Below are 26,495 nucleotides of genomic sequence, written 5' to 3'. Positions count from 1 at the left end.
AGAAGGGCTTATGTCAACTTGTATCTTTTTGGTCACCTTTCAGTTAAAAATAAGACTGTTGAACAATTTCTTTCTGCCCTGCATTTTGTATTAATGTACGATATTGATATATACTTGCCTTCCCCCAAATCATCTTGCACCTACTTTGTATATATTTTGTATATCCTTATTTATATCTATTTTGTGTGTGTATATATGTATGTGTATACACACGCACACACACACACACACACACCTGTTATCTCCTCCAATAAGCTCTTTTAGGAAAGAAGCTATTTTAAGCTTTTTGTCTTTCTATCCCCAGTGCTTACCAGAGATCCTGGCACATAATGGACATTTAATAAATTTCTGTTCATTGAGTCACATTTATGGTGTTTTGAGAGAGAGCTCACACATTCTCCTATGAACCCCTCACTGTTGTGAAACAGGAGGTAGGAAAATCCAACCATGTTAAGAGCTGGGAGGAGCCTTAGAGATCAGCAGTCAGTCAAGCAGCACCCTTTTCCTCATCATAATCCTCAATCAGCTTGATTCAAGTGAACATTGCAGCCCTGTTAAGTACTTCTTCCCCTCTTAAAAACAACAAGAATATTCACTTCCTTCTCTTACAATCTGCTTTGTGCCTGGAGAGCCCACCATACATGTCCCACATGGCAGCAGGCAGCATGACATCATGGAGTTGTTCCTCAAAGTTCTTATCCAACCTCCCATCACTTCCCTATAAAGGAAAGTTTGTTTTTATCTGAATGGCTAGTGTGACAATGAAGGGCACCACACCCCTGCTAGGCAGTGTTCCAGCAACAACTGGGATGAGGCTGCCAAGAAAAAATGAGTTGGCCTTTCTAAATCCTTCTGTGTAACTGGGGAAACTGGCAGGTGAAGACATTTTTCAGAAGACGTTAAAACTGTGGCCCAGAGAAACGATACTTAGGTGTTGTAAAGGCATAGCAGGAGAGCTAGTTAGCAGTGATAACTTAGAATTTGTAGGTTGAAAAAACAATTTAATGTATTGGAAATAATAAGCAATGAAAAATGGTTTCATATTTCCTAAGGAAAAAGGAAATATTGTCATCAATTGTTACCACAGATCAATTACAAAAAGTATCTCTAGTGTCCTATTCATGTTTTTCCACACATTTCAGAATCACAGAATTTTAAAGCTGGGAGAGACCTCACTGACTATTTAGTCCAACTCACTCAAAATGGAATATTTTCACTATAACCTACTCCAGAAATAATCATCCTGCCTCTCTGCTTGGAGACTTCCAAGGAGAAGGAACCCATTGCCTCATGAATCACCCCATTCTAGTTTGAGATAGGAAGTTTTTCTTGACATCCAGCCTCAAGTCAACTTTTAGTTATTTCCCTCCAAAGCTTCTTCTTCTGCCATCAGGGGCATGACACCCCTTAAGATAGTTGAAAACATGTAAGTCCCTCTTTTTCCAGGCCCCATTTCTTCAACCCAGTCTCATTTGGCATGGACTCCAGGCCCTTCACCATCTTAGTTGCATTCCTCTGGATAAGCTCTGGTTTATTCATGTCCTTCTTAAACTATGGCCCCCAGAAATGAACACAGTACCCCAAATGTGGTCTGACCAAGGTAGATTATGAGACGATCAGCATCTAGTTCTTGGAAGCTATGTCCTTCTTAATGCAACCCAATATTGAATTATCTTTTTTTCTGCCATATCACACTGCTGACTCACGTTTGGCAATTACAGTCAGTCCACCAAACTTTTTTTTCCATCCATCGTTTGGCTTAGTGTCCGGTGAAGTGCCCTTCTATCCGGTGAAGATGCCCTCTATCCCACAAAACATTACTTTAAGGTGCATTTCACAGAAAGTAGGGTCATAAATTTAGAACTGGAGGTCCTTGGAGATCACCTCATCCAACCCCCTCATTTTATATCCAGATGAAGAAACTGAGGCTCCGACAGGTGACAGACTGAACTGAGGTCACAGATGTAGTAAATGGCAGAGAACAAATAAGTTCCTCTGATTGCTAGCCTAGTGTCTTTTCTATTATGCTACTATGATTTGTAAACATTTGCTTATAAATTAAAGACTTTTTTCCTCTTGTTCTCAAAATAGTTGTACTCAGAGACAGCCTCCAAACAAGCCCTAGATGATCTTTGTGAAACACTTGACACACCAGAAGCTGAGCCTGAGATAGATACAAGTTCCTACAAAGAAGTTGATGAGGTATTGTACATGTCACCATTGGACAATCTTGCATTGTTTTGCTTCTCTGAAGTCTTGTTTTAGCTTTTCTTTTGACTGAGGTTAAAAGTGAGCTAGTAATGTTTTCCTTCATTTCCTAATTGGGAGAGTTCCATGAAAAGACAATTAGAAATTTGTTGTTATGTAATCAGTGACTGAGAAAGATTTATAAATCTAGTCCTTAAATTTGAAAACAAGCATGATTTTGGTTCAGAGAAATTTCGAGTGGACCCCAAGCAAATGACTGAATAACATCGCAATGAAGAGCTAAATAGAAGGTGATAGATGGGAGAAGATGGGGGAGTCTGGCATTTTAACTGTGGAGAGAGATGTTGACTGTTTTGCAGCCTTAGCAACAGTATTAGTCAGGTGTTGTGGGTCATAACTGCAAAGCACTTTCAATTTACGTTGGCAGTTGTGTGGAGAATGTGGAGAAGCCACCCGAGGCAAGGAGATCAGTTAGGAGGCCATTGAGTCTGAGTGAGAGGAGATAAGGAACTGAAAGAGGGTGATGGCTGCATTAGTGGAGGGAAAGGGATGGATGCAGGAGATGGTAAAATCCTCTAGAAATGTTATCCTTAAATGCTAATTTCTTTTTAAGACCTAACAATAGGAATTCTCTGAAAAATAATTTAGGTGCAACTCAGCCACTCACCTCATCAGGGTGCTGGATATTCTGAACTAGAGTCCAGTTTTATGAAAGCTGCTACCATTCTGGAGGAATTTTTCTTTCTCCTTTTATGTATTAATACAGAAATAGTCATGGAGTGTATGTCATTTCATTCAGCTGATATGTGTTGAGTGCCTCATTTATTTAGGATTTTGTTTTACTGAATTGGCTAAATGAGCGATATTAAAGTAGCCCTGCTGCTTGTTTTCTACTTGTTCATCAGGCAAAATCCAGAGAAGAAAGACTAAAGAAGTGTGGCGAGCGTGAGGATACCCTCCCAGTCGACTACCAGTTAAAACCAGCAACGGTAATGTCCTAGGGTACCATTACACAAGTAGATTCATGTCCCCAGTATGTGTGTACTACTGAACATCTTGTCTCACAGGCAAGATAGTCAGATTAGATTAACCCCATTTTATGTCACTTTCACAGGTCTGTTCATATTTCTTTCTATCCATATCTGTAATTTTGTGGAAATAATAGTTAGTTGGTCAAATGATTGGCTTTCAGGGAATATTAACAACTGCTCTTCAAGGTAACATGTCATCAGCCCTGCCAGCCTGATAATATTCTGGGCATTAAGCACTGTACTAAATTTGTGAACTGCTCCTTTTCATTCCTTGAAAGATCAGATTCACTGAGTCACTACACAGCCCTATGGTAGAAGATGGAATCACTATCCTTGGCCTACGGGAAAAGGCAAATTTCTATAGTTAATTTAAAAATTTCCTTTTGAAATAATACAAATAGACATTATTTGGAAAATAAACACTTATGCTTGCTAAAGAATTTGCTTATGTTGGGGCAGCTAGGTGGTACAGTAGATAGAACACTGGCCCTGGAGTCAGGAGGACCTCAGTTCAAATCCGGCCTCAGATAGTTGACATTTACTAGCTGTGTGACCTTGGGCAAGTCACTTAACCCTGATTGCCTTGCCAAAAAAAAAGAGAGAGAGAGAATTTGCTTATGTTTTGTGTGAATTTGGCACACCCATTTTGTAGTAGAATAATTGAAATCGATATTGGTTTTATAAAACCAGTAAAACCAAACGGCCTCGATTTTTTTTTCCTCATGTCTGAGGTCTCACATCTCTCATCTTTTGCAAAATTCTGCATAGTTTGCCAAATACTAGAAGATAATTATCATGCCTTCCCATTCTTTTCAAGTCTTCCCTTTTCCAGGCTAAACACCCCCATTTCCTTCAACCAATCTACGTATTGCATAAATTCAAGTCTCTTCTCCATCCTATTTGTTCTCTGTTTTCATATCATCTAGGCTCTTGTTCACTCAATTGCTGCTATAGGTGAATATCCATCTTGGCTTGTTAAACAGAACCACTGCTTAATTAAAAAAAAAAGGAATTGTGGAAATTCTCTACATATGGCTTTACTGATGGTATCTTTAGGTACCACCAGTTTATACACAAATTGTATTTTGTTGCAATGTCGTAAGCTTCCTCTTTTCTATAGCTTCTTGTTAGATTGGTCAATTTTAAATTTAAATTAGCTGCAGTACAATAAAACCTGCTCCCACACATATCTATAACCTTGCTTCTAACCATGAACTGTCTAAAGAAGGCAAAATTGTCTGAATGGTAATATAACAAAACAAAAACCATTTTCCATTTTATTTGCAGGATAAAGATGGAAAACCTCTATTACCAAAGCCTGAAGAAAAACCCAAGGTTAGGAAATGAATACTCTCAAACTTTTTTTTCTTCCAACAAAATGTTGAGTATAAGTTGAGAATTCCTGACATCCCAGGCATTGTCTGTATAATTTGACATCCACACGTCACATCAATGTATTGTGAAGGCAGCACTGAGCCAGGAATCCACAGTTAGTGTTCTCATCTTTAATGTGGAGGCCTGTCAGAGAACACTTGGTTATGTCATTATCTTTAGAACTTCATAACATTTTATTAACCTTTTATTATTATTAACCTAATATTATTATTATATTATTAACCTAATCATATGTAAGATAGTTAGGTTAACCCCATTTTATATCACTTTCACAGATCTGTTCATATTTCTTTCTATCCATATCTGTAACTTTGTGGAAATAATAGTCAGTTGGCCAAATGATTAAGCCCTAACCCTGTGCCAGCCACCATGCAGGGTGTTGGGCAATACAAAGCCAAAAGCAACAGTCTCTACTCTTAAAGATCTTACACTCTATCAAATGAAAAAAAAAGTACACATATCAGTAAGTACAAAGTATATTCCAGGCAAATATCACATAATAGGTCAGACAGGGGTGGAAGGTGGTGGAGTAGAGCATCGGGAAAGGCCTCATGTAAGAAATGACACATGAGCTGAGTTTTGAAGGGAGCCAGGAATCCTAATAGAAGGAGCTGAGACAAGGAGTACATTCCTGGCATCAGGGAGAGCTCCTGTTAAGGCATGGAATGTTGTCTATGAGTAACAGCAATTAGGCCAATTGTATTTGTTTCCAGGAGGCAGCTAGGTGATTGAAGTAGTGGATAGAGTGCCAGGCCTAGAGTCAGGAAGACTCACCTTCCTTAGATGCTTACTAGTTGTGTGACCCTGGGCAAGTCACTTAACCCTGTTTGCCTCAGTTTTCTCATCTGAAAAATGATCTGGAGAAGGAAATGGCAAACCATTTCAGTATCTTTGCCAAGAAAACCCCAAATGGGGTCACGAAGAGTTGGACACAACTGACACAACTAAATAACAACAACAGAAGCTGTGATAGGATAGCTTTCCTGAGCATATCAGATTCTAGATTTGGTATTTGATGTTGTCTTGAGTTGGGCAACTTGGTTTTGTAGACTGCAAATAGACTGTGATGCATTGCCAGAAAAAGAAAACTAATTCTAATAAAACCATTCCTATTTACTCAGTTAAACCATCACTTTATGTTACATAATCTTTTTTCTTGCATTGCAGCCTGTGAGTGAATCCAAACTTGTTGATGAGTTATCCAAAGATTTTGAAAGTTCTGAACCTCAAGGAAAGCAACCTAAACCAGCTGACAAAACAAAAGTAAGCTGAAAATGGTTTAAATCTCTTGTTTTAAGTGTTTCTGTGTTCCTTTCTATAGTAATGAGGCATAGGCTACTTAACCTTGAAATGATTGACAAAAGTCCCACTTATGCCATCCATTCCTGACTATTTTCAATCTTGGCTTTTTATGGATGTTTCTTCTTTTCCTTTATCTGCCAGTGACATTCCTACAACTAAAATAATTCATTCAAAATTTTGTTCCAGAGATAAAGTAAGATGTGCTATGAATGGTGGCTGGAAGAAGTTTGGCATGTGCCCACTTTAGTACTGGGCAATCAGTGGCACTTAATTTTCTTCCTATAGTTTATAATGCTTATAGCAGATATTTTTAGTACACACATGTGCTGTCTTGCTAATCGGATCTTTTTCACTTTAGCTTATTATATCTGTTTCTTCCTTTAGAAATCCGAGACTCCAGCCCATGCTCCTGTGAAAGAAGTTGTTTCAAAAACTTACATGTGCATAGTGCAGGAAACCCCTCAAAAACCTGCTTCAAAGCCTGTAAGTAACCCCCAGAGTACTGCCTATTTTCCTGAGAGCTGCTCTGAACATCTATTTACTTACCTATACAGCAGTGCCTCCTACCAGCTATTCACAACTGTATAGTCTCATTCTGATGCTCAGTCTGACCATCTCTCATTCTCTCTCTCTCTCACTCTCTCTCTCTCTCTCTCTCTTTCTCTGTCTATCTCATACACACACACACACACACACACACACACACACACACACACACACACACCCCTTTTCAGTCAATTCCAGTGGCCCTTTTGCATACAGGATCAAATATAAAATCCCCTTTCAGCTTTTAAAGCCTTTTATAACCTGTCCTCTTCCCACCTTTACAATTGTCTTACACCTTACTCCTTGCCACGTACTCTGAGATCCAGTGACACTGGCCTCCTTCCTCTTCCCCTCCCTATTCCAGGCATTTCCTCTGGATATCCCCCATGCCTGAAACTCCCTCCTTCCTCATCTCTGCCTCTTGTCCTTTTTCAAGTCTCAGCTAAAATCTCACCTTCTGCAAGAAGCTTTTCCCGGTCTTCCTTAATCTTAGTGCCTTCCTTCTGTTGAACATCTCCAATTTATTCTGTACATATCTTGTTAGTGCATAGTTATTTACATGTTATCTTCCCCATTAGACTTTCACTTTTTACATTTTTTACAGTGATGCTTAGCAAGGCTCCTGGCACACAGCAAGCACTTAATAAATGCTTACTGACTTGATGCAAGTTATTGGAAATCTTAGATATCTATAAGTCTGCTGCATGGCAGGAATAGTGCAAGGAGCCCTCAATTTGGAGTTAAGAAAATCAGAGTTCAAATCCTGGTTCTGCCATTTATGATCTTTTTGATCTTGGGCAAGTGAATTAACTTCTCTGACCTTCAGTTTCCTTCCCTATAAAATGAAGGGGATGGACTGGATTATCTGTAAGGTCCTTTCCAACTCTAAATCCTCTGAGCCTATGTTTATATTATTTGATGGGCTTCAACCAAAGGATGTACTCCTCGAGATTCAGACTACTTTTATCTAATTACTAAAGACTATCATTTCAGCCACCTTTGAAAACTTTCTATTTCCTTAGCACCTTGGGGATGAATGGTCCTCAGCCTGACCCTATTCTCTTCCTCTTTCTATCATTATTTGTTGCTCCCCAAACAGTTCAATGCTCCATTACGTGTAGCTTCAAAGCAAATTGCTCTGTAAACTAACTGGCAGCCAAATCATAGGAATTATTTTTCACAAAGGGGAAGTAACCTGAAACAATTTAAAACAACTGCCTTGAGGTACCTCAGTCCAGGATTCGGTTTCCTGGGACCCGAGCTCCACTCCAGCTCCTGCACTGTCCGTCCCGGCCTGGGATCGCCATGGCCTCCCTCTTGTGTTGTGGGCCCAAGCTGGCTGCCTGCTACATTGGCATCGTCCTCAGAGCCTGGGGTGATTGTGTTGGTCCTTCTTGGAATTTTCTTCAATGTCCATTCTGCTGTGCTAATTGAGGATGTACTTTTAACTGAGAGTGATTTTACTGAGAGTGATTTTACTGAGAGTGGTCCTCAGGAAATCTATGAACTTTATGAACAAATGAGCTACAATTGCTTTGTTGCTGCTGGCTCTATCTCCTCCTTGGAGGCTTCTCATTTAGCCAAGTCTGGCTCAATGAGCGCAAAGAATACGTGGTCTGTTAGGACACTCCATTCCACTCCCAAGGATCTGAGGGTCCCCCTAACCCCTTACTCCATGCCTCTTACTTAAATTCCCTTCTCTCAACCTTTCCCTTCCTTCTTGGGGTCCCTCCATTTCTTTTACCTTAGGCCCTGAGGGTGTTGCCAGCTGCCCTCTGGGGAATGGGGGGGGGGGGAAGAGAAGGGCTTCAGTTATCCATTTTGCTCGGTTGTTTTACCCCTGTTGTGTAGCGGTGGCTCTACCTTCCCCTTTCTAGCCTCTGGGCTGTCTCTGTTAGTAACAATAAAGCAAAGGTGTTCTCTGAAAAAAAAACCAAACAAACAAACAAACAAAAAAAAAGAAAACCAACTGCCTTTCCACTTTTCCCCCTGCTGCTGGATATAGTCTGGTCTTTAGCTATTGGTCCATGACTGAAGTGTTCAGTTGTTTTACTCATGTCCGACTCTTCATGACCCCATTTTGGGGATTTCTTGGCAAAGATACTGGAGTGGTTTGCCATTTCCTTCTCTGGCTCACTTTAAAAGTGAGGAAACTGAGGCAAACAGGGTCACACAGCTAGTTAGTGTCTGAGGCCAGATTTGAACTCATGAAGTTGATTCTTCCTGGTTCCAAGCCCAAAGCTCTATCCATTGTACCACCTAGCTGTCCATGACAGAAGTAGCTGCTCTCTTTTTTTTTTAGGAGCTATAGATAGTTGAATTGTTTGATAGAAAAAGACAGTCATATGTCACATTTATATACAATATGTATGTATTTATATTTTACACATATATATATTTGCATATACATATATACACATATGGATATTATATGTATATGCACAGTATCTCAAAAGTCTTACTGCAGTTTTAAGCTTTTATAACTATAAAACATGAATGCATGTGCGCTTATACATGCACACACATACACATACAAATACACATGCACATACACATAAAATGACTGGTTTGTCCTTCCTTCATTTTTTAACACAGGGAAGCTATTTCTATTAACTAACAACAGAATGCCTTTCATTAATCATAAATTTAGCCCTACCTAATAGCTTTTAAGCACACTGCAGGCCTCAAATAAAAGGTCTCAACAGTCTAGCTGGACTTGGAGAAAGCCAGGAAAATAGATCTGGCCAAAGTGTCACCCATTTCTATAATATTTAAAGGTTTACAAAGCTCTTTGTTCACAACAAACCCATGAGATGGGGCAGCTAGGTAGTGTAGTGAATGGAGTGCCAGGTCTAGAGTCAGGAAAACCTAAGTTCGAATCCAGCCTCAGACACTTACTAGCCATGTGACCCTGGGCAAGTCACTTAATTCTGTTTGCCTCAGTTTCCTTATCCATAAAATGAGCTGGAGAAGAAAATGGCAATCCACTCCAATATCTTTGCCAAGAAAACCCCAAAATGGGGTCATGAAGAGTCAGACATGACTAAAACAACTGAACAGCAACAACAGAAGTCCTTTGTTCACAACAATCCCATGAGATAGGTTTTGGTACAAATATTATTATATCCATTTTACCAATGAGGAAATTCTTGCTCAGAGAAATTATATAATGTACTCAAAGAGGCAGATCCTGAAGAGTTACTAATTCATACATGACCCATAGTCATTTGATCACTAACTTGATCTACTTGTCTTGCCAGCATCTACAGCATCTGTTAACACTTTAAAAAATTTGCATCTTTATTTTGGTGGGCTTGGAATAAATGTCCTATTAGCATTAAACTGACCAGCTGCCCCTTGGCAGAATCTCCCTTGTTCACTCCGCCATCAGTTTTATGCTGCTGAAGCTGACTCCAAAGTCTCTATATCACCACAGCCAGGGTCAGCTTTAATGAGGTTTTAAAGCACTTCTCAGAGAACTCAGGCTCTGCATCCTAGGACATGGGCTAGCATGGCAGCAGTAGCCCTGAGTGTCATAGCTAAGGATATTCATAGCAGAGAAGTCTGAGGTTATCAAGGAATGTGGCCGGTGCAAGAGGCAGGAATTAGGCAGGGTCAGAGGCTGAGAAGCAAGATGATAGATCCCCATCCAAGGCATCAGAAATCACTTCTGGGCTCCCAAATACATCATTCCAATTCAAAACAGAACCTGCTGCTGGGTGTGGAGTGGGCTCAGCTTGACTGCTAAGTCCATGAAGGAATTCAGTTCCCTCCTTGGTTGAACAGTAGCAGAGAAGGAAAGTAGTGGGAATATGAAAGCTTCAAGTTTTTTGGAATTTTAGTAAGCAGAAAGATGGCGCCTATTTTTCCTCATCCCATCTAATATCAACTTACTTTCCTTGACTTCCTGAATCCTTTGTTAGTCCTTTTGCCAACACTGGCTAATACTTCTGTCTCACAGGATTGTTGTATGGACAGCCAAACATGCTATGTTAATACAAAAGATATTATTATTGTTATTAATAGTTATGCTGCTATATAAAGGTTAACAATACAAAAGAATTATTGTTGTTATTAATAATTATACTCCTGTATAAAGGTTAACAATTTTTAGAAATAGGCCCCTGAGAACTAGGAACAAGAAGTTTCTTGCAAGTGAGGCATATTTCATTCTTTATACTTGGAAACCCAGGTCCTGGCACATAGTAGGCCATTAGTAAATATGCATTGATTGATTGTTGACTGGTTAATAATTAGGAAGTAAAGAACGAGTGAATCATAAGATTTAGAGCTAAAAAAACAAACAAAAAAAAAACAAAAACAGCTAGTCCAAGCTCCTCATTTTGTAATTGAGGAAACTAAGACTCAGAGATTTTCAATGACAATGACTTGCCCAAGGTCACATAGTGGCAGAGTTGAAATTTGAACCATGTTTTTCTGATCCTAATTCTGGTGTTATTTACATTGTATTGCACACTAGAGGCAAGAGGTTGAAAGTCAAGGGACAGAAAATGGGAAAAACAAGGTCAGGAGATAAATAACCTACTAGGACCATACTTTGTGAACATTTTATCTGACCCCTTTGCATAAAAAAGAGAATACGGTATTTTAGAAGTCAGGAGATCTGAGTTCTAGCCCCAATACTGACAGTGTGAAGCATTGTATGGAAAGATCTAGTCAGAAGACTAGGGTCAAATCCTGCCTCTGCTACTGGCTACCCATGTGACCTTGGTCAAGTCAATTAAACACCTTGGGCCTCAGCTTCATTAGGGAGTTGGTCTAGATCCTTAAGGGATTTGTTCTGTGAAGTTTGGATTCAGTCAAAGGGTCTCACTTGAGTACCTAGAAGGCCACATGTGGCCTCAAGGCCACAGGTTCCCCACCTCTGAACTAGATGATCTCTATGGTTCCAGCCCTAAATCTGTGCTCCTGTGATTCTGAGAGTTATCCAAAACTGTTTGATGGGGCCAGTAATTTGGGCAGCCTCTTAATGTCCCTTGCAAACATCAGGCCACCAAATAACAATAAGGTTTGCACCATTTCTTTTGTGTCTGAGATCATTAAAAATGAATGTTTTCACAGTGTCTTTGTTATATGGTACTCTTTGGAGGGGGACCAGGGCTTGAGGAGGCTGGTAACCACAGAGAGATCATGGGATCATAGCTATAAACCTGGAAGAGGCCCTAGAGCTCAAGTCCAGATTCCCCATTCTACAGATAAAGAAACTGAGGCCCAGAGAAGCTTAGTGGCTTGCCTCATTTCCCACAACTAGTATATTATATGTCTGAGTTGGGATTTGAACCCAGGCCTTCCTGACTCCAAAGCCAGTACTCTATCTACTGTACTATGCTGTTTCTCCTTTTTGGAATAGAGGGTGAAGATTTTTTTTTTCCTGGAAGAAGGGAGATGTGTCTTTTTGATGGTTTAGGAGATAGCGTTTTGGGTTTCAGATGTTTTTTAGAATTAGCCTTTGTGGAAGAAGGCTTAGGAGTTATCTAAATCCTAAGCTATCCCATACTGTTTCTCTCATTCATATATTCCTCTGCCTGGGGTGGAAAAAGTATTTCAGTGTACTTTTCCTCTGGGGTTTTCTATGAGTTGGTTTCAGCATGAGGAAGGTAGGTCTTCCTGCCTTTTACGAATGGTTTGAAAATTTATCCTATGCAAATAAAAGATTCACTTAAGAAATGCTCCTGTCTACCCATTTTTCTGTGGTGTGCTTTATCACAATGCTCAAACACATTTTAATGAATGCCACGAGTTGCCCAACTATCAATGTAAATGCAGTGTCATATACAGAGCCTCTGATGATTTTAACCTCTACTTTTGAAACATACATTTTTTTCATCCCAGGCTTTTAGATTATGTGATGAATTATGCCCAAGATGAACATTTATCATTTTTAATGTTTTTGATAAATACATCTTTAAAACAGTGAGAAGCCAATGTTTCTTCCTATGTCTTTCCAAAAGGGAGAGATGCCAGATGATGCTGTGGAAGCCTTGGCCGGCAGTCTAGCAAAGAAAGAAATAGATCCAGAAGAAAAGAAACCTGCAGTGGATAAAGTAAAGGTAATGGGGATTCAGGTCCATCTCCCTCCTCCCCATTCCCTCCAAAAAGTACCCTTTTATATCACTCATAAAGCATACCTGAGTATGTTTCTGTTTCAAACACTTACCTGCACGATTTGACGATTAATTGGTTTGGGACTTACATCAATGTAATCATCCATGTGAGCATTCCCTCCAGCAGTACAGATTACAGCCCATCAGTCTGTGTCACTCTTGTCCACTTGTAAGCCCTTTTTAAAAATGGACCTAACAAGACCCACCATCTTGGTTTTGTGAAAGGTCTGCATTTTAAATGGGTGGCACTCACTCACCTGATGATTCCAGGGCACCCTTAGAACTATTTGCACTTTTACATAGGGCTAAAGAGAAAAGAAGTAGTAGTTGCTAACTGCCTTGGGACACAGCCTGGCAGCCACTTAGTGGCAATGATCTAACCCTGGTGCTTACCCAGGATATGTCTCCAAAGGATATAAATGATGACTGTGAGAAAGGATTGAGTACTGGGCTTGGAGTCAGAAGACCTAGGGTTGAAATCCCATGTCAGCCACTTGAGAGCTTTATCATCCTGGACTGGTAATTGTCCAGGACTAGTAATTGACCTCTGTGATCTTCAGCTTCATCTTTCGATTGAGTAGGTTGGATTCCATTGACCTCTGAGGCCTTTTCTGTTGCTAAATCTGTGATCCTATGACTTCATAATCCTGGTCAGATATAGGTGATAACCCAAAGGTAGTCTCATCAAGCCAAATCTCAGTTACTTGGTTGGTGGGAAATGAATACACATACTTAGATACAAAAAACCCCCCGCACATATGATATATACAATGATAAAGACAGAGAGCTTTCCTTCAGGAGAAATCCAAAGAAGAAAAGCGGGAAAAAGTAGGTGAAAAAGAGGAAACAATCCCTCCTGAATACAGATTAAAAGAAGCAAAGGTAAATGGATTTTTTTTAGTCTATATCTGTATCATATGTAATTCATACCCCTAAGACAGGAAGGGACCCTGACATAGATCCAGAGCCATGCAGATATTGTTGTGGAGTCTCTGCAATCTACAGAAGTCACTATCACAAGTTAAAGCTAAAACAAACAAACTAATTAAAAAAATGGCTAAATTAAATGATCTTGTATTTCAACAAACATGTATTAAGCAACTTGTCCCTGCCCTCATGGACCTGACCAGAGGGATGTGATAACTATAATACACAAATAATTGTAACACAAGACAATCCGTAAATGCCTTGCTTTGTATGCCTTAAAATATTTTAACCACTTGAGATTATTTTTAACAGTTGATTAGCCTTTCCTGGTCACCCCACCCTCTCAGATTCCTGGGAATTCTTGTAGTAATTATTATCTGTACTACTTATTTAGCAATTAATGACATGTTTACTGGTTTGTGACATATATTTTATTATTGTCTTTAACTTCTGTCCAGCTCCTGTAACTTTTCATTGTTTTGTCTTGCCTGGCATACAGCAAGTGCCTAATAAATGCGTGTTGACTTGACTCATCTCCATTCAGGGTACAAAACACTTTGAGGACAGGGATCTTGTCATATTTCTTCCAGGAAGGCAGCTAAATGGATGATGATGATGATGATGATGATGATGGTGATGATGATGATGATTATGATGATGACGACAACTAGTATTTATATAGCACTCTAAAGTATGGAAAAGACTTCATATACAGAGGTGTGCTGGTAAATGTTTAACAACCAGCTCTGCCAAAACTATACACAGGACATACTTTTGCATTTAATCTGCATTATTAACATTTTCCCTATCACTTCTGAGACAATCAACAAAGCAATAAAGTAAACCCTGATTTGTAGCCTATTTGTGGGTTTCTGAGGTGTAAATGCTCACACTGAAAATTTACCATCAGCTCCAGTTAGAGTTGGCTCTAACTTTGTATATAATTTATTATTTCATTTAACTGAACAATTTAGAAATCTTTCTCAAAAGAGCCCAAAATGCTTTGTCTGTTTTACCCTTTTACATACAGAGTGACACTTGCTAAAATAATTGTGTGCTTTTCCATAGTCTATGATTTCTTAGCCTCAAAATGATTTTCAAATTTGATTTTAACACTCTAAGAGAAGTTGGGGTTCTCCTATGTTGTAGCCTTGTTCTGGCTCCAATATTGGAATAAAACTGAAAACTTATAGGTTATTTAACAGTTAACAAAAGGAGATTTACTTAATTGGGGACAAGGAAATAGACAAATAGATATGACAATAGATAGATGGATAGATGGATAGATAGACAGATGTATGAATATATGTGTGTGTATCTGCATACATTGAGGACATTGAGTGGATTCAATTGAGCCCCGTAGGTCTCCAGCTAAGCACTAAAGAAGGGTTGAACTTTCTTCTGCCTTTTTATATACTCAGAAAGTCAGAAAATGATGTCAGCAGTAGTGTCTTTCATCCTCTTAGCTGATCAAATCCCAAGGCTAGTTCTGTTGCCCTGAAGCCGACTTAAAACCTGTTTTCTTGAGTTGTCGTACTGGACCTGGGGTATGCAGGAGGCCCTGAACAAGTCTCCAGTGCTTTTTAAGCAAAACATAAAGTGAGACCAAGAATTGAGGGTACTAAAGGTAGAGAGAATTTTTTTAAACTGACTCCTTCCCCCTACACTACTCTCCAACCCCCCCTCCAAGTCTCCTATGATCATTACTTTCCTTCTGAAGGACTTATTTCCAAAACTGGTGGTTCATATTTCTAATGATTTTCCTAAAGCATAGGTCTAATCACGTCTGTCTGTCTGTCTGTATCTATCTCTCTCTCACACACACACCATTCAATAAATCCAGTGGCTCCCTATTGCCTCCAGGATCAAATACAAAATGTTTTGTTTGGCATTCAAAGCCCTTCATACTTAGCCCCTCCTACCTTTCCAGATTTCTTACATCTTACTTCTTGCCAGGTACAATTTGATCTGGTCACACTGGCCTTCGAGCTGTTCCACTAAGACACTCCATCTCTCAGCTCTTGACATTTTCTCTGGCTGTCTCCCCATATTTGGAATTCTCTCCCTTCTCATCTCCTCCTACTGACCTCCCTGGCTTTCTATAAGTCCCAACTAAAATCCCATCTTCTATGGGAAGCCTTTTCCAACTCTTCTTAATCCTAGTGCCTTCCCACTTTTAACTATTTCCTATTTATTCTGTATAGATCGGAGTATATTTGTTTAACTATTGTCTTCTCTGTTAGACTGTAAGTTCCTTGAGGGCAGGGATTGTCTTGTGCTTCTTTTTGTATCCCAGCTCTTTATATAGTGCCTGGTACATAGTGATACTTAATAAATGTTTATTGACTAACTGACTTTCTAATGAGCATTAAAATCAGTATGGAATTACTGGAAAGCTTATGAAATTTCATGCTAGTGCTAAAAATGCAAAAATGACTTTCTTCAATGTTTTTACTATAGGATGAAGATAGAAAACTGCTTGACAAAAAACAGAATGAAAAAATTTTAGTAAGTAAATTAATTTGTCTGGGTCAAGACAGGAATGAGCCTGGTGATAACAAGAGTTGGCCCAGCTTTTGTTTCGTACTTTGAATTACATCTGCATTATTAGACTAGCTTGGGGAGTTCATCACAATGACCTGTGACCTTTGTGGATTCATTTCCTGATTTCTGCAGCCTATGAGTGACAATGATATCCTCGATGCTTTGTCGGAGGGCTTTTCATGCTCGGAAGCACCTGTAACCCATGCGGCCGTATCTGTAGCACAAGTGAGTTTTTCAACTTCTTTTTTACTTCTTTACTTTTAGTGCAGAGGTCTGTGACCTTTAACTTGAGTTTCCAACTAAACCTCTTGATATTTTGGGTCAGAGGGAATAATTCTGGGCTCAGAGATTTGCCAAGAAAAGAGGAAAAGAATAAAATCTTCCATTAAAAAAAAAAAACAAAACTGTGTACTGTAAAATTTTGGCCCAGTCTCACTGATGATCTGTTATTCTAAATCAGGAGAGCTTAACTTGGTTTTTAAAAATATTTTGATAACTATATTTCAGTATAATTGGTTTCTGTAGATATTTTATATATTTATAACATTCTGAGTTGGGGTTCACAGGTCTCACCAGGTTGTCTGCCAGAGGGGTCCACAACACACACAAAATTTAAGAAACCCTACTCTAAATGGTTGAGATAAATATGAATCCTTTATCATGAAGGATGCTGAGATCATTGGGAGAAGTTTATATTTGCATTTTACCGAAGATCATTCCCAAAGAATACATTTACCAGTGAATACTCCTGTGATTGTGTGTGTATGGCTGAGCAGTTTGAAGGCTCTGTAAGACCAGGCAGGCCTTGGTAATGTGACATATAAACATAATACTCCATTAGATGGAAACGTGGCAAAGGTAGAGTAACCATCTGGTAAGAAATGATTGTCGACTGAGTAATGATTGTTCCAAGTTTGCCTGAAGTCTTCATTAAAACTGGGTAAGACAAGTGTGAATATTATAGGGTATGGTAACATAACTGTTGTTAACACTGTCATACATCTTTCTGACTCTCAGGAATTACTAACCAGGGAGTAATTCTCACAATCTCCTAAAAAAAGTGAACTCAGTAAATAGCATGGTCATCTTATTCTATTACCTTCTTCTAGTCTTAATCAATTTTTAAAAATAGGACCAGATCACAGAGGTATATATCCTATAGGTCATATTTAGAAATAGCAGAATATAGGATTAATTTTATGTGTGGCGATGTCTGTATATTATTGGAATTATCCATTATCCACCAATCAACAAGCAATTATTAAGTACCCATTGTCTGCTAAGAACTGTGCTAAGCAGCAGGCGTAGAGAAATGAAAACCGGACAGCCCCTGTCATAAAAGAGCTTATACATTGTCCGAGAAGGTATCGCATACACATAAAAGTATATTCAAAATACAAGGTAGGTGGGAATATGGAAGGGACCTTCTCCAACTGGGGGATTGATAAAAGCCTCTTGTAGAAGGGGGCATTTGAAGAAACTAGAGATTTGAGGATTCGGGGGTAGGAGGGAGAGCATTCCAGGCATGGCATGGGGGTGAAGGGTGCCAGTGCTCACAGCCTGCCCAAAGGCATGCATCCAGAGATGCCGTGGCATGTGATGAAAAGCCAGAAGGCCAGTTTGGCTCTAGGGGTAGGGAACCTGTGGCTTTGAGGCCACGTGTGGCCTCGAGCCGGCAGTTCCCCACCATTCCCAAGGAGTGTATAATCCTGGAGAAACAGATCAGAGGTGGTTTGTAAATGCCCAACAGAGAAGCTTGTACAGTAGGTAGCCATTGAAGTTTATTGAGGTGGAGAGTGACATGGTTAGACTGGTACTTAGGAATATTATTTTGGCAACCTTTTTGGAGAGTGGACTGATGAGGGGAAGAGACTGGGGCATGGAGCCCAATCAGGAAGCATTTTCAGAAACCCAGATGAGAAGTGATGAGGGCTGGGAGAGAAAGGGATGAATGTGAGAAATATATTCAACAACGTGAGGAAGGACTTCCGGTGCCAGGATGGCAGATTGAGGAAGGAATGCCCCGCAGCCCTCCCAAACTCCCCTCCAAACAACTGGAAAACCACCTCAGAACTGATCTAGGAGCAGGGAAGTGGCTTGGCAGGAAAGGTCTGTCTCACCAGGGTGAGAAGCAAGCCAGTCCCAGAGCAGCAGCAGCCAGCCTCACAGCAGGTGGCCTGCAAGGAAGCGCTGGGCCTGTGGCAGACCACCAGCGAGGCCCCGCCCTCCTGCAAGCCCCCCCCCCCGCCCAAGACACCAGCGAGGCCCCGCCCCCCTGCAAGCCAGCGACCTCCCCAGGCAAGCAGCAATCTGTAGCATGGCAAGGCCCCACCCCCTGCCCAAGCCACCAGTGAGGCCTCACGCCCTTGTTGACCAGTAGTGAGGCCCCACCCAGGGACCAGTCAACAGTGTGATAACCCCCCCACTCCCCACACCTCCCCCACCTTCCAGGCCAACAGCAAAAATGCTTACCCCAGGGCCAGTCAGCAATAGGCCCTGTTTCCATAGCAACCCAGCAGCCAGGCCCCTGCCCCTGGGGCAGGCCAGCAGCAATCTCCACACCTAGGAAAGGCCAACAAGAAGGCCCTACCCTGTACCACCTTACAAGCTAGCTGGGAGGCTCCACCTACTAGCCAGAAGCTAGGCCCTGAGGCCCAGTGAAAGCAAGACTTCCAGCCCCAGCACAAGAAGCCTGGGATGCTGCAGGAGCAGGGCCCAGCTCTCACATAAAAGTACCAAGTCACTAGACAGGCAGAAAAAAATGACCAAAACAATGACAAGAAAAAAAAAGAATGTGACTATAGAAAGTTACTGTGGTGACAGGAAGGATTAAGACACAAACTTAGAGGAGCAAAAGTGTCAAACTGGCTACATGTGAAGCCTCAAAGAAAAATGTAATTTGATCTCAGGCCCAAAATGAGCCCCTAGAAGAGCTTTAAAAGGATTTTTAAAAGCAAATTAGAGAATTAGAAGAAAAATTGGGAAAAGAATTGAGAGTAGTGCAAGAGAATTGTGGGGAAAAAATCAATAGCATGGGAAAAAAATACGAAAATTCACCAAAGAAAATAATACCTTAAAGAATAGAACTGGTCAAATGGAAAAGGAGGCACAAAAGCTCACTGAAGAAAATAATTCCTCAAAAATTAGAATTGGTCGAGTGGAAGCTAACATTTCCATGAGGCATCAAGGTATGATGAAACAAAATCAAAAGAAGAAAAAAATGGAAGAAAGTGTGAAATTTCTCACTGGAAAAAACAGCTGATCTGGAAAATAGATCCAGGAGAGATAATTTAAGAATTATTAGACTATCTGAAAGTTACAATTAAAAAAAAAAGAAAAGCCTGGACAACATTAGTATTAAGGAAATTATTATTATTATTATTAATTATTAAGGAAAACTGCCCTGATAGCCTACAACCAGAGGGCAAACTAGAAATTAGAAGAATTCACCAATCACCACCTGAAAGAGATCCCAAAATGAAAACTCCCAGGAACATCATAGTCAAATTCTAGCGCTCTTAGGTCAAGGAGAAAGTACGGCAAGCAGCCAAAAAGAAACAATACAAATATTGTAGAACTACAATTAGGGTTACACAGGATTTGGCACCTTCCACATTGAAAAACCAGAGGGCTTGGAATATGACATTCCAGAAGGCAAAAGAGTTAGGATTATAACCAAGAATCACATATCTAGCAAAACTGAGTATAATCCTTCAGGGGAAAAAATGGATATTTAATGAAACAGAGGACTTTCAAGCATTCCTAATTAAAAGAATAGAGCTAAGTAAAAAAAAAAAATGATCTACAAATACCAAAGACACAAAGGGAACATAAAAATGTAAAAAGAAACAAGAAAGAGAAAACATAAAAGACTCAATAAGGTTAAACTGTTTGTATTCCTATATAACAAGATAATATTTATAACTCTTAAGAACTTTATTATTATAAGGGCAATTAGAGGAAGTACATATGGATAGAGTATCTGGATATAAGATGACTTTGATGGGATGATACCCAAAAAACAAAATAAAGGGGTGAGAAAGAAGATTGCACTGGGAGAAGAACGAAGGGGGAGAAAGAATGGGGTAAATTATCTCACATGAAAAGACATGAATGAACTATTATAATGGAGGAGAAGATGGGGGTGGGATGGACAAAGCTTGAACCTTACTCTCAACAAAATTGGCTCAATTGGATACAGAAACCTATCTTACCCTATAAGTAAGTAAAAAGGGATGGGGATAAGAGAAGGTATGTGTGTGGAAGACTTATAAAAGGGAGGGCAGATTGGGAGAGGCAGTGATCAGATGTAAAACACAGCATGAAGGTGAGAGAGAGAGAAGGATAAACAAGGGGAAAATAGCATGGAGGGAGATACACAGTTATCATAACTATAAATGTGAATTCACCCATAAAACAGAAACAGATAGTACAGGTCTGCACAACCTGTACCTGCAGGGTGCTTATAGCCCTCAGGCTGCTTGCAGCATGCCTAAGGATTTCCTTTACATACAAAGGATGTTTTCCTGTACGTTTTTTAGCAGGCCACAGGAAATCCTTTGGCATGCCACAGGTTGTACAGGCCTGTGATCGCAGAATGGATTAAAAACCAGAATCCTGCAATAGGTTGTTTACAACAAACACAACTAAAGCAGAGAGAGACACACACAGATTTAAGATAAGGGGCTGGAGTAGAATCCATTATGTTTCAGTTAAAGCAAAGAAAAAAAGGGTAGCTATCATGATCTCAGACAAAGCAAAAGCAAAAACAGATCTAATTTAAAAAGATAAGGAAGGAAACTGTATCTTACTGAAAGGTACCATAGACTTATCAATACTAAACATATATGCACCAAATGATATAGATCTAAATTTTTAAAGAAGAAGTTGAATGAGTTACAGGAGAAAACAGATAATATAAAACTACACTAGTGAGAGACCTCAACTGTCCCTTCTCAAAACTAGATAAATCTAACCGAAAAATAAACAAGAAGTTAAAGAAATGAATAGAATTCTGGAAAAGTTAGATATGATAGATCTCTGGAGAAAATTGAATAGGAATAGAAAGGAATATACCTTTTTCTCAGCTGTACATGACACCCACACAAAAATGGTCATGTATTAGGGCATAAAAACCTTGTAAACAAATGCAGAAAAGCAGAAATAGTAAATTCATCCTTTTCAGAACATAATGCAATAAAAATGACATTCAATAGTGGAAAAGTAGATTAAAAATTAATTGGAGGGGCTAGGTTGCACAGTGGATAGAGCACCAACCCTGGATTCAGGAAGACCTGAGTTCAAATCCAGCCTCAGACACATAACAGTTACTAACTGTGTGACCCTGGGCAAGTCACTTAACCCCATTGCCTAGCCCAAAAAAAATTAATTGGAAACTAAATTTTAAAAAAAGAGTCAAAGGACAAATCATAGAAACAAACAATAATTTCATTAAAGAAAATGACAACACTGAGACAACATATCAAAATTTATGGGATGCAGCCAAAGCAGTACTTAAGAGAAAATTTATTATCTCTAATTGCTTACATAAATAAAATAGAGAAAGAGAAGTTCAATGAATTGGACGTGCAACTGAAAAAGCTAGAAAAAAAAACAAATTAAAAATCCCCAATTAAACACCAAATTAGAAATGCTGAAAATCAAAGGAGAAATTAATAAAATTGAAAAGAAGAAAAACATCGAACTAACAAGTAAAACTAGAAGCTGGTTTTATGGGAAAAAAATAAACTAGATAAATCATTGGTTAATTTAATTTAGAATAGGAAAGAAGAAAACCAAAGTACCAGAATCACAAATGAAAAGGGTAACTTCACCACCAATGAAGAGGAAATTAAAATAGTTAGTAGTAGTTATTTTGCTTAATTATATGCTGATAAATTTGACAATCTAAATGAAATGGATGAATATCTACAAAAATATAATTACCTAAAGTAACAGGAAAAATGGAATACTTAAATAACCCAATCTTAGGAAAAGAAATCAAACAACCTATCGAGGAACTTCCTAAGAAAAATCCCCAGGGCCAGATGGATTCACAAGTGAATTGTGCCAAACATTTGAAGAACGATTCTAATACTATATATAAACTACTTGGAAAAATAGGTGAAGATGGAGTCTTACCAAATACTTTTTATGATACAAATAGGTCATATCAAATAATATCAAATCATATCAAATACATAAACCAGGAAGAGCCAAAATAGAGGAAGAAAATTGTAGACCAATTTCCCTAATGAATATTGAAGCAAAGATTTTAAATAAAATACTAGCAAGGAGATTATAGCAATATATCACAAGGATCATACACTATGACTAGATGGGATTTATGCCAGGAATGCAGGGCTAGTTCAATATTAGGAAAAGTATCAGCATAGTTGACCATATCAATAACAAAGTCAACAGAAATCATTTGATTATCTCAATAGATGCAGAAAAAGCCTTTGACAAAATACACCACTCATTCCTATTAAAAACACTAGAGTGCATAGGAACAAATGAAGCTTACCTTAATTATCTAAAACCATTAGCAAGCATTATTTGTAATGGGGATAAATTAGAAGCCTTTTCAATACAATCAGGGGTGAAGCAAGGTGCCCATTATCACCTCTATTATTCAATATTGTTCTAGAAATATTAGCTTTAGCAATAAGAGAAGAAAAAGAAATTGAAGGAATTCTGATAGGCAATGAGGAAACGAAATTATCACTCTTTGCAAATGATATGATGGTATACTTAGAGAACCCTAGAGAATCAACTAAAAAACCACTTGAAATAATTAACAACTTTAGCACATAAAACACACATAAATCATCAGCATTTCTTTATATGACCAACAAAGTCTAGCAGCAAGATATAGAAAGATAAGCTCTATTTAAAATAACTATGGACAATATAAAATACTTGGGAGTCTTCCTGACAAGACAAACCCAGGAATTATGTGACCACAATTACAAAACACTCTTCACATAAATAAAGTTAGATATAAACAATTGGAAAAATATTAATTGGTCATGGGTAGGCTGAGCCAATGTAAAAAAAGGATAATTCTACTTAAATTAATCTATTTATTCCATGCCATCAATCAAACTACCAAAAATATTTTATAGTGCTAAAAAAAAATAAAATTCATCTGGAAGAACAAAAGGTCAAGGATATCAAGGGAGTCAATGAAAAAAAATGAAGGAAAGTGGTCTATCTCTACTAGATCTCAAACTGTATTATAAAGCAGTAATTATCAAAACTATCTGTACTGGCTTAGAAATATAATAATAATCAATGTAATTAGGTACATAATACATTATAATAAATGGCCATATCTAGAATATGATAAACCCAAAGATCCAAGCCTTTGGAACAAAAACTCGTTATCTGACAAAAACTGGAAAAAATGGAAAACAATATGCCAGAAACTAGGTATAGACCAATATTTCACACCATATACCAAGATAATGAAAATGGGAATGAGATTTAGATATAAGGAAATTAGGAGAGCATGGAATAGTTTAGCTATCAGATCTATGGATAAAGGAAAAAATTAGGACCAAACAAAGATATAGAGAGCATTACAAAATGTAAAATAGATAATTTTGATCATATAGAATTTTTAAGTTTTTGCATAATCAAAACCAATGCAACCAAAATTAAAAGGAAAGCATAAAACTGGTGGGGGTGATTTGCAACAAGTATTTCTGATAAAGGCCTCATTTCTAAAATATACAGGGAACTGAGTCAAATTTATAAGAATACAAATCATTCCCCAATTGATAAATGGTCAAAGGATATGAACATGAAGTTTGAAGACAAAGAAATCAAAGCTGTCTATATTCATATGAAAAAATGCTTTAAATCACTATGGATTAGAGAAATGCAAATCAAAACTACTATGAGATACCATCTCTTACCTATCAGATTGGTTAATGTAACAAAAAAGGAAAATTATAAATGTTGGAGGGGAAGTAGGAAAACTGAGACACTAATGCACTGTTGGTGGAGTTGTGAACTGATCCAACCATGCTGGAGATCAATTTGGAACTATGCCCAAAAGACTATAAATCTGTGTGTACCTCTTGACCCAACAATAGCAGTACTAGGTCTATATCCCAAAGAGATCAAAGGAAAAGGAAAAGGACCTATTTGTACAAAAATATTTATGGCAGCTCTTTTTGTGGTGGCTAATAATTGGAAATCAAGGGGATGCCCATCAATTAGGGAATGGCTAAACAAGCTGTGGTATATGATTGTAATGGAATATTATTTGTGTTATAAGAAATGATGAGCAGGATGATTTCAGAAAAATCTGAAAAGACTTACATGAACTAATGCAAAGTGAAGCGAGCAAAACCAAGAGAACATTGTACTCAGTATTGTGGATGCCTCAGTTATTCTCAGCAATACAGTGATCCAAGACAACCTAAAGGACTCATGATGAAACATGCTATTTGCCTCCGGAGAAAGAAGTTATATTATCTGAATACAGACTGATGCATACTATTTTTCACTTTCTTTTTGTTGTTTGAAAATTGTACAAAATGAATAATATTGTAATGTTTTACAAGATTACACGTGTATAAGCTATACTGGATTGCTTACTGTCTTAGAGAAGGGGATGAAGAGAGAAGGAGAGAGAGAAAGATAGAATTTGGAACTCAAAATTTAAAAAATAATGTTGAAATTGTTTTAACACGTAATTGGGAGGAAAATAAATATTTTTTAAAATAATACGATCTCCATCGGCTTTTTAATTTCCTGTAACCAGGTTCCTTTAGCAGTAACCTTTTGACTATGCTTGACCCCTTTAGAAATCCAAAGATGAGAAACATTCTACTGAGGCCGCTGTGATGGCTGACCCCACACCAGCACCTACAACGGGCTCTGCAAGTCCACCTGATGCCTCAGTAAGTACTAGCTGGTTTGATTTGTTTTCTCAACAAAAATCTTTCCCAAAGAGGGGAACAAGAAGCCTACCAGTTAATGTGTTAAAAAGATCAACGGTCTACCTATTCTGGATTGCTAAGGCTGGTTACTTATTAAGATGACAGAGAGCACTTGTTGTAATAGGCTCCCATATGTAATGTCCTTTTTAGCCCGTCCTGGGTGGTGCACAGAGAATTTTTGGACTTCGATCTGCTTTCACTTCTTAGATAATGCATTTTACTCCTCTGATCCAGTGGTGGTGGTTGCTTTTCCTAGAACTGGGAAAAAGTAGTGTCACCTGCATTTCTTTTCTTTTTGACATTGCATCAAAGCATAGGTGATAGTTCTGGATTTGGGGACTCAATTCATAGGATTGTAGATTTAGAGCTGGAAGGGCACTTAGAGGCCACTGAATCCAACCCTCTCATTTTAAAGGTTTTGTTACAAAGAATTGCATGCAGAAAAGTGTATTTTCAGCAATCTCTAGCAAAAGATTACAGTTTGGGGTGGTCACTGGAACCTAACCCTACATTTCCCATAGGTTCAATATAACAACATTTGCATTTTCTACTTTGATGCTGTTTTCTAGGAAAGTTACCCTCACGAAAGTTGAGGATTGATGGTACAAAGAAAGAAGGCTGAAGACAGTCCCCGTCTTCAAGATTTCATCTTCTAATGAGGGAGACAACATGCATATCATACAGATTAAAGTGTACCCTTTAAAATCCGACCTTGGGGTGTGCTCAGAAATTGCAAATGTAATAGTGATGTGAGCTCCACTTGTGTTCCTCTCATGAAGATGACTCCCAAATCTACCTATCCAGGCTTCATTTCCCTTCTGAATTCCAATCTTGCATCAGCAACTTCCATGACACTTCTACCTTAGATGTCCCACAGGCATCGCAAATTCATCAAGTCCAAAACAGATGTCAGTCTCTAAACCTGCTTTTCATCTAGACTTTCCTGTTTCTGCTTTCTGTGCTGCCATCTTCCCAGGATCACAACATGGCTTCCCCCAGAAGTCTTTCTTGACTCTCCTTTCTCCCTCTGGTCAGTTGCCAAGTCTTGCCAGTTAGACCTCCGCAAAAATCTCATCTGCCTCCTCACAATTAGTTTAGCTGACACCTTGTTCAGGCTCTCATCACCCTTACTGAGACTATTACAATAGTCTCTACTTCTTCATCTTTCTCTTATCCATTACATCATCCATATGGTTTCCAAAATCTTCTCAAAGCACAGTCCCTCAACTACTCGAAAATTTTTAGCGACTCCCTATTGCCTCTAGAATAAAATACAACTTGGCATTTGAAGCCCTACATAATTTGGCTCCCATGTACCTATCTTTTTAAAAAAAAATTTTATTTTTTCCCAATTACATGTAAAAACAATTTTTAACATTTTTTTTTAGATTTTGAGTTCTAAATTTTCTCCCTCCCTTCCTCTTCTCCCACTTCCCTAAGACTACAAGCAATTTGATATGGGC

General features: G+C 38.7%; 1 protein-coding gene across 5 annotated transcripts in view; it reads left to right on the top strand.

Annotated features, from left to right (window-relative positions):
- Positions 1-26,495, top strand: part of CAST (calpastatin) — a 124,958-nt gene that overhangs the window by 84,270 nt on the left and 14,193 nt on the right. For 4 of the 5 annotated variants that reach the window (XM_027838478.1, XM_027838479.1, XM_027838481.1 and 1 more), the window contains 10 exons: positions 2,092-2,202; positions 3,114-3,197; positions 4,527-4,574; positions 5,802-5,897; positions 6,321-6,419; positions 12,455-12,553; positions 13,406-13,489; positions 15,995-16,042; positions 16,211-16,303; positions 24,898-24,993. In XM_027838478.1, the coding sequence (XP_027694279.1) occupies positions 2,092-2,202; positions 3,114-3,197; positions 4,527-4,574; positions 5,802-5,897; positions 6,321-6,419; positions 12,455-12,553; positions 13,406-13,489; positions 15,995-16,042; positions 16,211-16,303; positions 24,898-24,993 (858 nt within the window). The remainder of the gene's footprint in view (positions 1-2,091; positions 2,203-3,113; positions 3,198-4,526; positions 4,575-5,801; positions 5,898-6,320; positions 6,420-12,454; positions 12,554-13,405; positions 13,490-15,994; positions 16,043-16,210; positions 16,304-24,897; positions 24,994-26,495) is intronic. The other variant, XM_027838480.1, reaches the window with a different exon arrangement.

Source organism: Vombatus ursinus, unplaced genomic scaffold, assembly GCF_900497805.2.
Source record: "Vombatus ursinus unplaced genomic scaffold, bare-nosed wombat genome assembly UNPS02014828.1, whole genome shotgun sequence".
NCBI classification, from domain to species: domain Eukaryota; kingdom Metazoa; phylum Chordata; class Mammalia; order Diprotodontia; family Vombatidae; genus Vombatus; species Vombatus ursinus.
Note: the sequence above shows the minus strand (reverse complement) of the source record. Positions and strands in the feature narration are given on the sequence as shown.